The sequence below is a fragment of the Triticum urartu genome, chromosome 7 (assembly GCF_003073215.2).
Source record: "Triticum urartu cultivar G1812 chromosome 7, Tu2.1, whole genome shotgun sequence".
In the NCBI taxonomy this organism is placed as follows: domain Eukaryota; kingdom Viridiplantae; phylum Streptophyta; class Magnoliopsida; order Poales; family Poaceae; genus Triticum; species Triticum urartu.
The window spans coordinates 657,537,090-657,548,219 of NC_053028.1; the positions used below are offsets into that span (position 1 = coordinate 657,537,090).

Genomic DNA, 11,130 nt, shown 5'->3' on the forward strand with positions numbered 1-11,130 from the left:
TACTGCTGCTAGGATTGCAGCTAAGTATGAAGGTGTTATCAGTGCTAATCCAATGTGGAATATTGCAAACTTGAAAGCACACATCAGGGAAGACATGTTTGCAGAAGTTAGTACTTCTCAGGTGAAGAGAGCTAAAGGGAATGGTGATAAAGAAAATGTTTGATGCAACTAAGGAACAATACACTAGGATATTTGACTATCAAGAAGAGTTGCTTAGGAGCAATCCTGGTAGCACTGTTGTGGTTAAGCTTGATCCAGCTTGTGCAATTCCAACCTTTCAAAGAATTTATGTGTGTTTGAATGCTTTAAAGCAAGGTTTCATGTCAGGCTATAGAAAAGTCATTGGTTTGGATGGGTGCTTCTTCAAAGGAGCAACAAATGGAGAGTTGTTATGTGCTTTGGGAAGAGATGCAAATAGCCAAATGTATCCAATTGCTTGGGCCGTGGTTGAGAAAGAAAACAATGATTCTTGGGACTGGTTTTGCTCATTACTCTTCAAAGATGTCAATGTATATGATGGTGAAGGCTGGGTAATAATTTCAGACCAACAAAAAGTAAGTTATATGTTTTCTTTCATTTACACAGGAATATATGATGTATGTGATGCCATGTCTAACACAATTTGTGTACAGGGTATCATCACAGCTATACAGAATTGGGCCCCTCATGCAGAACATAGAAATTGTGCAAGACATGTGTATGCCAATTGGAGAAAAGAATTCAGAGTGAAAGAGTGGCAGAAACTTTTCTGGAATTGTGCAAAGGCTTCTTCTGTGAGCCTTTTCAACTTGGCAAGGGCAAAGTTAGCAAGAGAGACCGTCGAAGGTGCAAGGGCAGTAACCAGGTTAGATCCCAAGCACTGGTCAAGGGCATGGTTCAGGTTAGGATCTAATTGTGACTCTGTTGATAACAATATTTGTGAAAGTTTCAACAAATGGATCGTAGATGCAAGATTTTTGCCTATTATTTCAATGCTTGAGGCAATTAGACGAAAGGTTATGGTTAGGATTCAAGAAATGATTGAAAAATGTGAGAAATGGACATTAGAAATTGTGTGTCCTACTATAAATAAGAAGATGAACAAGTACATAGATTGGTCTGGGACTTGTCATCCTATCAGCAATGGAAATAATGTGTTTGAGGTCACCCAAAGGAAACATTACAGATTTGGTGTTGATCTAAATAGAAATAACTGCACTTGTGGTTATTGGCAAGTATCTGGTATGCCTTGTGCACATGCAATTGCAACAATACACACCATTACTAGTGACTTGACAAGTTACATTGCTAGTTGTTTTTATGTTGAGGCATTCAAAAGAACATATGCACATTGTCTGCAATCTGTTAATGGCGTGGATTGTTGGCCAATATCACCACGGACTAGACCTGCGGCTCCTGGTTATGTCAAGATGCCTGGTAGGCCAAAGACTGAGAGAAGAAAGGAGGAAACTGAGAAAAAAGTGTCGAAGACCAGATTGCCAAAGACTGGGACACTCATTAGGTGTGGTAAATGCAAAGGAGTTGGTCACAACAGAACAACATGTCATAGACAGCCAGGTGGGCAACAGAGTGGACAACAAAGTAGACAACAAACTGAACAACAGAGTGGACAACAAAGTAGAGAACAGAGTTCACACAGGGTGAGTAACCAGTTTATGTTGCATTTGTTTATTATTGTGTATTGCATGTGCTCATTACTATGTATTACATTGCAGGAAAATGTTGTGCCTTCTCAACAAAGCACCAATGATGCAGCCACATCTAGAGGGACAAAGAGACCAGTACCCATGTCCAAGCCTCCTAGGCCTGCTGTCCAAGGGAAAGGGAAGAATATTCAGAAGAACAAGTCCTCCTCGAAGGCTGCAATGAAAGGTGTCACTGTCAATGTGAGTTCTAGCTCAGTTGTCACTGTTAATGTGAAATCAGGAAATGCTAATTCACAGTTCAAGGCACCTGGAAGGGACACAAAAAGGCAAAGGAAGTTACCTACAAGACTGCTGGACTGAGTGTTGTGCTACTAAGGCCTATTTATAGTTTGTTTGTGTGGAACTATGTATGTTGTTATGTCTATGGTGAGACCTATCTAATTTGTTTGTGTGGAACTATGTGTGCTCTAATGTGTGTGCTATGAACCTATCAGAATTTATATATGATGTCAGAAACTGTGTGTTGTTACTCTCATATTTCTCAAAAAACAAACGAAACTATGGCAAATTTTCCCTGGTTTGTTGGTGCAAGCTGGACAGAGAGAGTCGCGCCACGTTGGCAAAGACTTGTCAAACCCGGGCTGAGTCAGCAGCGAAACCGCGTCGTCTCTGCGGAGGGGCGAAATATGACTGGTTTGGAGAGTTTGTGGTGCAACCTGTTCGGTTTTAGAGTTGAGGGACCAAAAGTGGCCAGATCAAAGAATTGAGGGACGAAAAATGGACTTTTCTCGATTATTTATCTCGGGACTCGTTATGTAAGAGTGCAGATTATTCGAGTAACATGTCAAAAGATATCTGTCAGACCTAGGGTATTGTGAAAGATTAATTCCAGAATCAAACATGTTCAACGCCTTGATGAATTAAGTTTTAAGGCTCAACAGACAAGTATTAAATATAAGGCATAAGTGTTAAGCATTATATAAGATTAATTTCTTGATGCTTAAGTGTTCTGCTAAAGACATTAAAGCTAAGAATCATATTTTTCAAAGAGCCTTGCCTTCTAATGTTGTTGGCATAAAGAATAAATGGTGGGCTACTATTAAGGATCAAATTATGATTTTGGAAACAAAACATATTTCTCTTTTTTTTAAAGCGCGCACATGAGGATATGCACAAGAATATATGAAGAGAAACTGCACTCCTGGGACCACTGCAACACCATCTCCCCACAAACCTAAAGGGGTTTGTTCCTTCGATGGAATGATGTACTGTTGTTAGTTAGATCAATGCTACTTAATTGACCATTGTATTTTATTGGCTCTGTATAAGTTCCAGCAAAGGGATGAGCTCATAAGTTTTTCAAGTAAGAGTTAAGTTCATGGAGCTCCTAAGTTAAAGAAATTCCATTTCGAGATGACGTGGTATATTGTAGTAACTGGGTTATACGGTACTAATGGACCGTTGCAATCCTTTTATCTCGTATGCCATTTTATTAAGAAGTGGGCTTATAAGTTTAGCCTTGCGATCAGGCGGAGAATGTTGGATGTTTTTTATCTAGGCTAAACCTAGGTCAATTAAGATCAATTATTAAGGCTGCTACAGTGCAGCTGTAACATCCACAATGCGGCTATATCTCCCACGTGTCGGGGCACGACTTAGAAGCATAGCCGCATGGTAGGCATGTCGCAAGAGGGGTAATCTTTACACATCTCATGTACTGAATAAGAAAGGGATAAAGAGTCGGCTTACAATCGCCACTTCACACAACACATAAAATATATCATACATCATCCAGAATACAAACAAGGTCCGACTACGGAACCAAAATAAAGAAAGACAACCCCAAATGCTAGATCCCCGATCGCCCCAACTGGGCTCCTCTACTGATCATCCGGAAAAGAAACATAGTAACAGCCCGAATCCTCGTCGAACTCCCACTTGAGTTCGGTAGCATCCTCTGCACTGGCATCATCAGCACTGATACGTCTCCAACGTATGTATAATTTTTGATTGCTCCATGCTATATTATCTACTGTTTTGGACATTATTGGGCTTTATTATCCACTTCTATATTATTTTTGGGACTAACCTATTAACCGGAGGCCCAGCCCAGAATTGTTGTTTTTTGCCTATTTTAGGGTTTTGAAGAAAAGGAATATCAAACGGAGTCCAAACGGAATGAAACCTTCGGGAACATGATTTTCTCAACGAACAAGACCTAGGAGACTTGGACCCTACGTCAAGACGCAGAAGAGGAGGCCTCGAGGTAGGGGCGCGCCTACCCCCCCCCCCAGGCGCGCCCTCCACCCTCGTGGGCCCCCTGTTGCTCCACCGACGTACTTCTTCCTCCTATATATACCTATGTACCCCCAAACGATCAGATACGGAGCCAAAAACGTAATTCCATCGCCGCAACTTTTTGTATCCACGAGATCCCATCTTGGCGCCTGTTTCGGAGCTCCGCCGGAGGGGGCATCGATCACGGAGGGCTTCTACATCAACACCGTAGCCCCTCCGATGAAGTGTGAGTAGTTTACCTCAGACCTACGGGTCCATAGTTATTAGCTAGATGGCTTCTTCTCTCTTTTTGGATCTCAATACAATGTTCTCCCCCTCTCTTGTGGAGAACTATTCGATGTAATCTTCTTTTTGCGGTGTGTTTATTGAGACCGATGAATTGTGGGTTTATGATCAAGTCTATCTATAAACAATATTTGAATCTCCTCTGAATTCTTTTATGTATGATTGGTTATCTTTGCAAGTCTTTTCGAATTATCAGTTTGGTTTGGCCTACTAGATTGATCTTTCTTGCAATGGGAAAAGTGCTTAGCTTTGGGTTCAATTTGTAGTGTCTTTTCCCAGTGACAGTAGGGGCAGCAAGGCACGCATTGTATTGTTGCCATTGATACGTCTCCGTCGTATCTACTTTTCCAAATACTTCTGCCCTTGTTTTGGACTCTAATTTGTATGATTTGAATGGAACTAACCCGGACTGACGCTGTTTTCAGCAGAATTGCCATGATGTTGTTTTATGTGCAGAAAACAAAAGTTCTCGGAATGACCTGAAACTCCACGGAATATCTTACAATAAATAATAAAAAATCCTCGCCAAAGATGAAGACCAGGGGGCCCACACCCTTTCCACGAGGGTGGGGGGCGCCCCCCCTAGGGCGCGCCCCCTACCTCGTGGGCCCCCTGGAGACCTCCCGACTCCAACTCCAACTCTATATAACTTCTTTCGGGGAGAAAAAAAATAGGAGAGAAGAAATCATCATGTTTTACGATACGGAGCCGCCGCCAAGCCCTAAAACCTCTCAGGAGGGCTGATCTGGAGTCCGTTCGGGGCTCCGGAGAGGGGGATTCGTCGCCGTCGTCATCATCAACCATCCTCCATCACCAATTTCATGATGCTCACCGCCGTGCATGAGTAATTCCATCGTAGGCTTGCTGGACGGTGATGGGTTGGATGAGATTTACCATGTAATCGAGTTAGTTTTGTTAGGGTTTGATCCCTAGTATCCACTATGTTCTGAGATTGATGTTGCTATGACTTTGCTATGCTTAATGCTTGTCACTAGGGCCCGAGTGCCATGATTTCAGATCTGAACCTATTATGTTTTCATCAATATATGAGTGTTCTTGATCCTATCTTGCAAGTCTATAGTCACCTATTATGTGTTATGATCCGTTAACCCCGAAGTGACAATAATCGGGTTATCGGTTATGACCGTAGTTTGAGGAGTTCATGTATTCACTATGTGATAATGCTTTATTCTGGTTCTCTATTAAAAGGAGGCCTTAATATCCCTTAGTTTCCATTAGGACCCTGCTGCCACGGGAGGGTAGGACAAAAGATGTTGTCGGTGTCAAAACCGACGGATCTCGGGTAGGGGGTCCTGAACTGTGCGTCTAAGGCGGATGGTAACAGGAGGCAGGGGACAGGATGTTTTACCCAGGTTCGGGCCCTTTTGATGGAGGTAAAACCCTACGTCCTGCTTGATTATTCTTGATAATATGAGTAGTACAAGAGTTAATCTACCACGAGATCAGAGAGGCTAAACCCTAGAAGCTAGCCTATGGTATGATTGTATGTTGTCTTACAGACTAAAACCCTTCGGTTTATATAGACACCGGAGGGGGCTAGGGTTACACAGAGTCGGTTACAAGGAAGGAGATCTACATATCCATATTGCCAAGCTTGCCTTCCACGCCAAGGAGAGTCCCATACGGACACGGGACGAAGTCTTCAATCTTGTATTTTCATAGTCCAACAGTCTGGCTAAAGGATATAATCCGGCTGTCCGAATACCCCCTAATCCAGGACTCCCTCAGTAGCCCCTGAACCAGGCTTCAATGATGATGAGTCCGGCGCGCAGATTGTCTTCGGCATTGCAAGGCGGGTTCCTCCTCCGAATACTTCATAGAAGATTTTGAACACGAGGATCGTGTCCGGCTCTGCAAAATAAGTTCCACATACCACCGTAGAGGGAATAATATTTACACAAGTCTAATCTGCTGACGTTCCCCGTAGTGTGACATCACACCACAGCCAGGTCTTTATTCGAATCGTTTTTCATAACCTGTCTCGGCGTGTTTCGCGAGGCGGTTTCCTTGGCATGTCTTGTCGAAGAAGAGATCATGTCCCCTTATTACGGGATTCCCATTAATACGGACGTGGGTAACCCAACCGCGCCATCAATTACGGCGCTTGGGGATAAGCAAGTTTTACCAGGGTGGTGGGGGCACATAGTTTTGTCCACCCTTATAAAGGGATAAGGTCTCACCTTTTTCTACCAACGCCTTCTTCCTCCTTGCCCATCCATTCTCGCGCACTCGAGCTCCAGCGCCCAAGTCCACATCCTTTTCCTCAACTCTCTCCAAACATTTCCGAAGCGGGAGGCAAGTGGATGGCCTCCTCTGTCACGGAGGGACACATAAAAAAACTACGTGGAGCCGGATACTTAGCCACGGATATCGCGCACCGGCTGCCAGCCGCGGGGCAGATCGTCCCTACCCCAGAACCTCACGAAAGGGTGGTTTTCTTCCCCCACTTCGTCCGCGGACTGGGGTTTCCCCTCCATCCATTCGTCCGCGGCCTTATATTCTATTATGGGCTGGACTTTCATGATCTGGCCTCGAATTTCATCCTCAACATCTCAGTGTTCATCGTCGTGTGCGAGGCTTTCCTCCGCATCCGGCCCCACTTCGGCCTATGGCTGAAGACCTTCAATATCAAGCCGAAGGTAGTAGGCGGCCAACAAGCAGAATGCGGCGAAGCCATGTTGGGCAAAATGCCCAACGTTACATGGCTCGAGGGCTCCTTCGTGGAGACCATAAAGGGGTGGCAATCGGGGTGGTTCTACATCATCGAGCCGCGCGACACCAACTGGGTGGCGGCCCCCGAGTTTCGATCCGGAATCCCCATGCGGCTCACTTCCTGAAAGGAGAAGGGCCTGTCTTGGGGCTCATCGGTGGAGCTGGACGGACTCCAGAAGTGTATCCGGAACATGACAAGCAAGAAACTTAAGCTTGTCAACATAGTCCAGGTCATGCTCTTCCGTCGGATCCTCCCGTGTCAACAACGGGCTTTCAACTTATGGGAGTTCGATCCGGCCCAGCACCAGACTCTGCGCGAGCTCTTCGACACGACGCATAAGGACGTCTGGAAGGTGCTGTTCAAAGGCGCCGAGGTCCCCCCTTCTCTTACCGAGGACCGTGGGTTAAGCGCGAAGCGCCCTGTGAATCCGGTAAGCTCTGTACACCGGGTAGGGTATTTATTTCCCATAGCTTAACCATGTGCGGGGTCTGAGCTCCCATGCCTTTGACAGGACTGGGTGGAGACATCGGAGCAGATTAACTGTTCGGCCCCTCTTCCCGAAGACCCTGCAGACGCTCTCTTGACGGAGATGCGGACTCCGGCTCCTTATGAGGTGCCGGAGAAGACCAAGTAGAAGGCCACGGGAACCCGAAAGAGTTCCCGGCGTCAAGTGGTATCGGACACATCATCCGATAACTCCGAGACGCACTCCTCCCGTGAAAACGAGGAGAAGGAAGATGAAGATTCTCCCCCTCCAGCTGGGGGAGACAAGAAAAAGAAGGCCGCCCCAACCGGGGAGGCCGAAGGGTCCAAGAAGGGAAGGACTCTCCTTCCGGACTGCTCCACCACCGCCGCCGACGGCGAAGACGAGTGGCTGCTCAGGGCCAAGCCCCTGGCGAAGTCGTAAGTATTCGGATACCAGAGTAACTCATAGCATACTTTTGTTGCACTGCTTCTCCTAACGTCGAATATGATTATGCAGTCCGCCCCAAGCCCGTATCGACGTATCCTCGTCGGACGGTTCCTTGGACTCGTCGGACATGAATAGTGATACACTTCCAACTGCCTCCTCTCCTTACTCTACGGACAATGCCGAAGTATTGTCTCAAGGGGCACCGAGCCGGGGGGAGATAGTCCCGGAGGCGCCTCAAAGCGACCTTCCGAACTCCAGGAGCAAAGGGAGAAGGCTCCCAGTGGCTCCAAGTTCGGCCCTCAGCCGAACACCGCGCCGGAACCTCTCGCTCAAATGGAACACGCATGATGACTGAAATTCCCTTTCCCGCAAAAAAAAAAATCACTCTCAGGAAGGGATTGCTCTTTTTTTGTCAATGGTATCTACTAGACCATTAAAAATTGTTTGTTTAGCCCTTTTTTGCGTGAGCATGGAGTGCATATAGTACAATTTATTCCTTCATCATCCTCACGAGTGCATCCAGCTCTACTTCACCTGAGAACTTGGGTCGTAGTATCGATGACAGCTCTACCTGAACCACTACTCAGCGTGTTGAGTGAGTTATTATATAGACAAACCCTTAATCAGTAGATTAGTGCACCCCACTTCTAGTAAATATAGCATAGAGCCAACAAGGTAGAGTCAACCTTGCTTCTGCATCATCAGACCGTAGCAGCTACACAAGTCATGGGCAAGCTCCAATGCTACATGGATGGATGATAGATACTAGCATCAATGACATCCGTCCAACGGCGGAGCTATGTTATGACCTAAGGGGGCCGTGGCCCCCCCAACCCAAACGATTTTATTTCATTACTAGGTAGCAGTGGCCCCTGCTGGCTGCAGCTCGGCCTAATCCATCTTCACGCGGCTTAATCCATCTTCACGTACAGTGCAGCAACTACAGTGCAGCAACGAACTAACTCATCTTCAGGCACGTGCTTCTCAGCTCATGTGTGTAGAGAGAGAGAGAAAGAGCGTACAGATCCTAAATGTAGGGCACGTTCGTGCATGGATAGATCAGCGGCAGCACATGACTAGCTGAAGTATTTAGGCATGACTTGTTCAGTGTTACAATATGGTGTGGTTCATCTCAACCAGCTGCCCCCGCCGTGACGCACAGCCTAAATCTGAAGAGCGTTGCCTGTACATCAACACTGATGTACAATGAATCAAACTAGGTTTTTTTTTTCTTGTGTGGTTTGATCTAACTAATTGGGGAGTTTTTGGTGATGGCACTATAATTTTTTCTCTAAGTGGCAGTTGGTCAGCCGTTGATTGCACTATTGGATTGTACACATTATAAATCAGTTTTACTAAGTCTTCGTGGATTAAGACTTCGTTATGTCTCAGTCGATACTATATCCCTTAGATCTTGTATATCCCTTAGATCTTGTATAGAGAATTGTGCATTCTTTTCTTCAGCTTCTTTCTTTTTCTTTTTATATACTATATCATTCGACTGAGGCTTGATTAAGTCTCAGTCAACCGAGACCTAACTACATTTATTATAAATTTCCTCTCAACAGGAGTTGCTCATCATGGATTTTTGTCTTTCGGCCCCCCAAGCATTTTTGTCTAGCTCCGCCACTGCTGCCGTCCCTTGTTATCCTTGAGGAGGGAGGCAACGGACTGGAACTTGAGCCAGGGCATGTGAGCATGCCTCACCCGCCTGCGCTGCTCGAACCGCTCACACATCTTGGCGTAGGTCACTTCAATGTCTTCGTCCGAGCCGTAGTCCGTCTCGTCCGACATGTAGTCCATCTCGTCCGCCTCCGCCATACCGGGGCCCCTCTCTCCGGCCAGCACCATGAACGCCGGGTCATTCGCCTTGGACTTGGCCTTGACGACAAACGTCTCCTCCTTCTCCGCCTTGGCCTTGACGACGAAAGCCTCCTCCTCCACACCCGCCTTGGCCTCCTTCTCCGCCTCCGCCTTGGCCTCCTCCGCCTCCGCACTGGCCTTGAGGATCGCCGCCACCTTCTCCGCCTCCGCCTTGGCCTTGAGGATCGCCGCCTCCGCCTCCGCCTCCATCCTGACGCTGACGAACGCCTCGTCCTCCGCCGCCTCCGCCATGGTGGCCCTGACGAACGCCTCCGCCTGCTCCTTCTCCGCCTGGAACGGGGTGAAGTGAAATCCCTCGTAGCCGGCGGCCATCGGCATGGCAAACTGCATCTCCTCAACCGCCATCGCCGGGTCTCTCTCGCCGATCTCTTCTGGTGGGTTAGGGTTTGGTGGATTGGGGATTTCTGTCTCTCTCTCTCGCTGGATCTTTGGAACGAAGGGGAGGAGGCGCGGCGGCTGGCGTATATATGTCCAGGCGAGCCCTAACCCAGGACCCGCCTCGGGTCGGACTCGGGTCCCGTCTCCGGACCGGCCTCTTCTTTCTTTCATTGGGCTGGGCTGGGCTGGGCCCACATCTTCTTTCTCTCTTTCTACTATCCTGTTTTTTCGGAGAGTGGGGGAGAGAGAGAACTCAGACAAGCTTGGGCCTCCTTTGGTTCATAGGATACGAATAATATAGGAATAGGAAAATCATAGAAAGTAAGATGACATGCATCTCAAATCCTATAGAGAAAAAGATGTCATTTGATGCATAGGATAGGATTTTTTCCATTGAGTCTAGGCTAATGTTTTTTTCCCTTTGAAATGTGAAGGATTGAATCCTATCCTACGTAGAAATAGGAATCCATTTCTATGAACCAAAGGGCTTCAAAGGAATTTTTCTTACAAAGTTCCAATCCTTTGTAATTCCTACAATATTCCTATGAACCAAAGGAGGCCTTGGGATTTTCTCCAGCCAGTGTCTTCCCATCTTTTGAAGACATGATCACTTTTTGAATTGTGAATATTTTTAAAGGCGGATATTTTTATAAGATTTCTGGAACATTTATTAGAAACACACAAAAATAAGTTTCAGGAAAACAATAAAATATGATTAGAAAAATTCAATGTTTTAAGTGAAAACATTTTAAAGAAAAATAGGAAACAATTTTTTGACATGAACATGTTTTAAAATTCAAGAACATTTGCTCGGGAGGTGCTCATATTTTCCTAGATTCATTTTAGGTCTTCGAGCGATGTGCGTTTAATGGGAGGAGACGTTCCCGTCAACTATGAAGGTGTCTGTGTCATCTTCGTCAATCTCAAGATGATGTGCCGGCTCAGTCTCTCGAAGGTGCTCATAGGGTAGGGTGTGCATGCGTGCGCTCGTA

The 11,130-nt window shown here is 46.3% G+C and overlaps 1 protein-coding gene across 2 annotated transcripts; it reads left to right on the plus strand.

Annotated features, from left to right (window-relative positions):
• Positions 1-8: 8 nt before the first annotated feature.
• On the plus strand, positions 9-2,134 carry LOC125522595. Of its 2 annotated transcripts, none has more exons than XM_048687642.1 (3): positions 9-554; positions 633-1,640; positions 1,716-2,134. In XM_048687642.1, exons 1-3 carry the CDS (start codon positions 141-143, stop codon positions 2,004-2,006), a joined length of 1,713 nt encoding a protein of 570 aa, XP_048543599.1. In that variant the 5' UTR covers positions 9-140; the 3' UTR covers positions 2,007-2,134. The 2 variants fall into 2 exon arrangements, with proteins under 2 accessions (XP_048543599.1, XP_048543600.1); XM_048687643.1 differs by having other exon boundaries at positions 654-1,640.
• The last annotated feature ends 8,996 nt before the right edge of the window (positions 2,135-11,130 follow it).

What these genes read in the sequence shown, in the direction of transcription:
- LOC125522595 (XM_048687642.1), top strand. Translation starts at nt 141, where the DNA reads ATGGTGATAAAGAAAATGTTTGATGCAACTAAGGAACAATACACTAGG. An exon ending in TAATTTCAGACCAACAAAAA is followed by an intron (nt 555 to 632) that starts GTAAGTTATATG and finishes ATTTGTGTACAG; the next exon opens with GGTATCATCACAGCTATACA. An exon ending in GAGAACAGAGTTCACACAGG is followed by an intron (nt 1,641 to 1,715) that starts GTGAGTAACCAG and finishes ATTACATTGCAG; the next exon opens with GAAAATGTTGTGCCTTCTCA.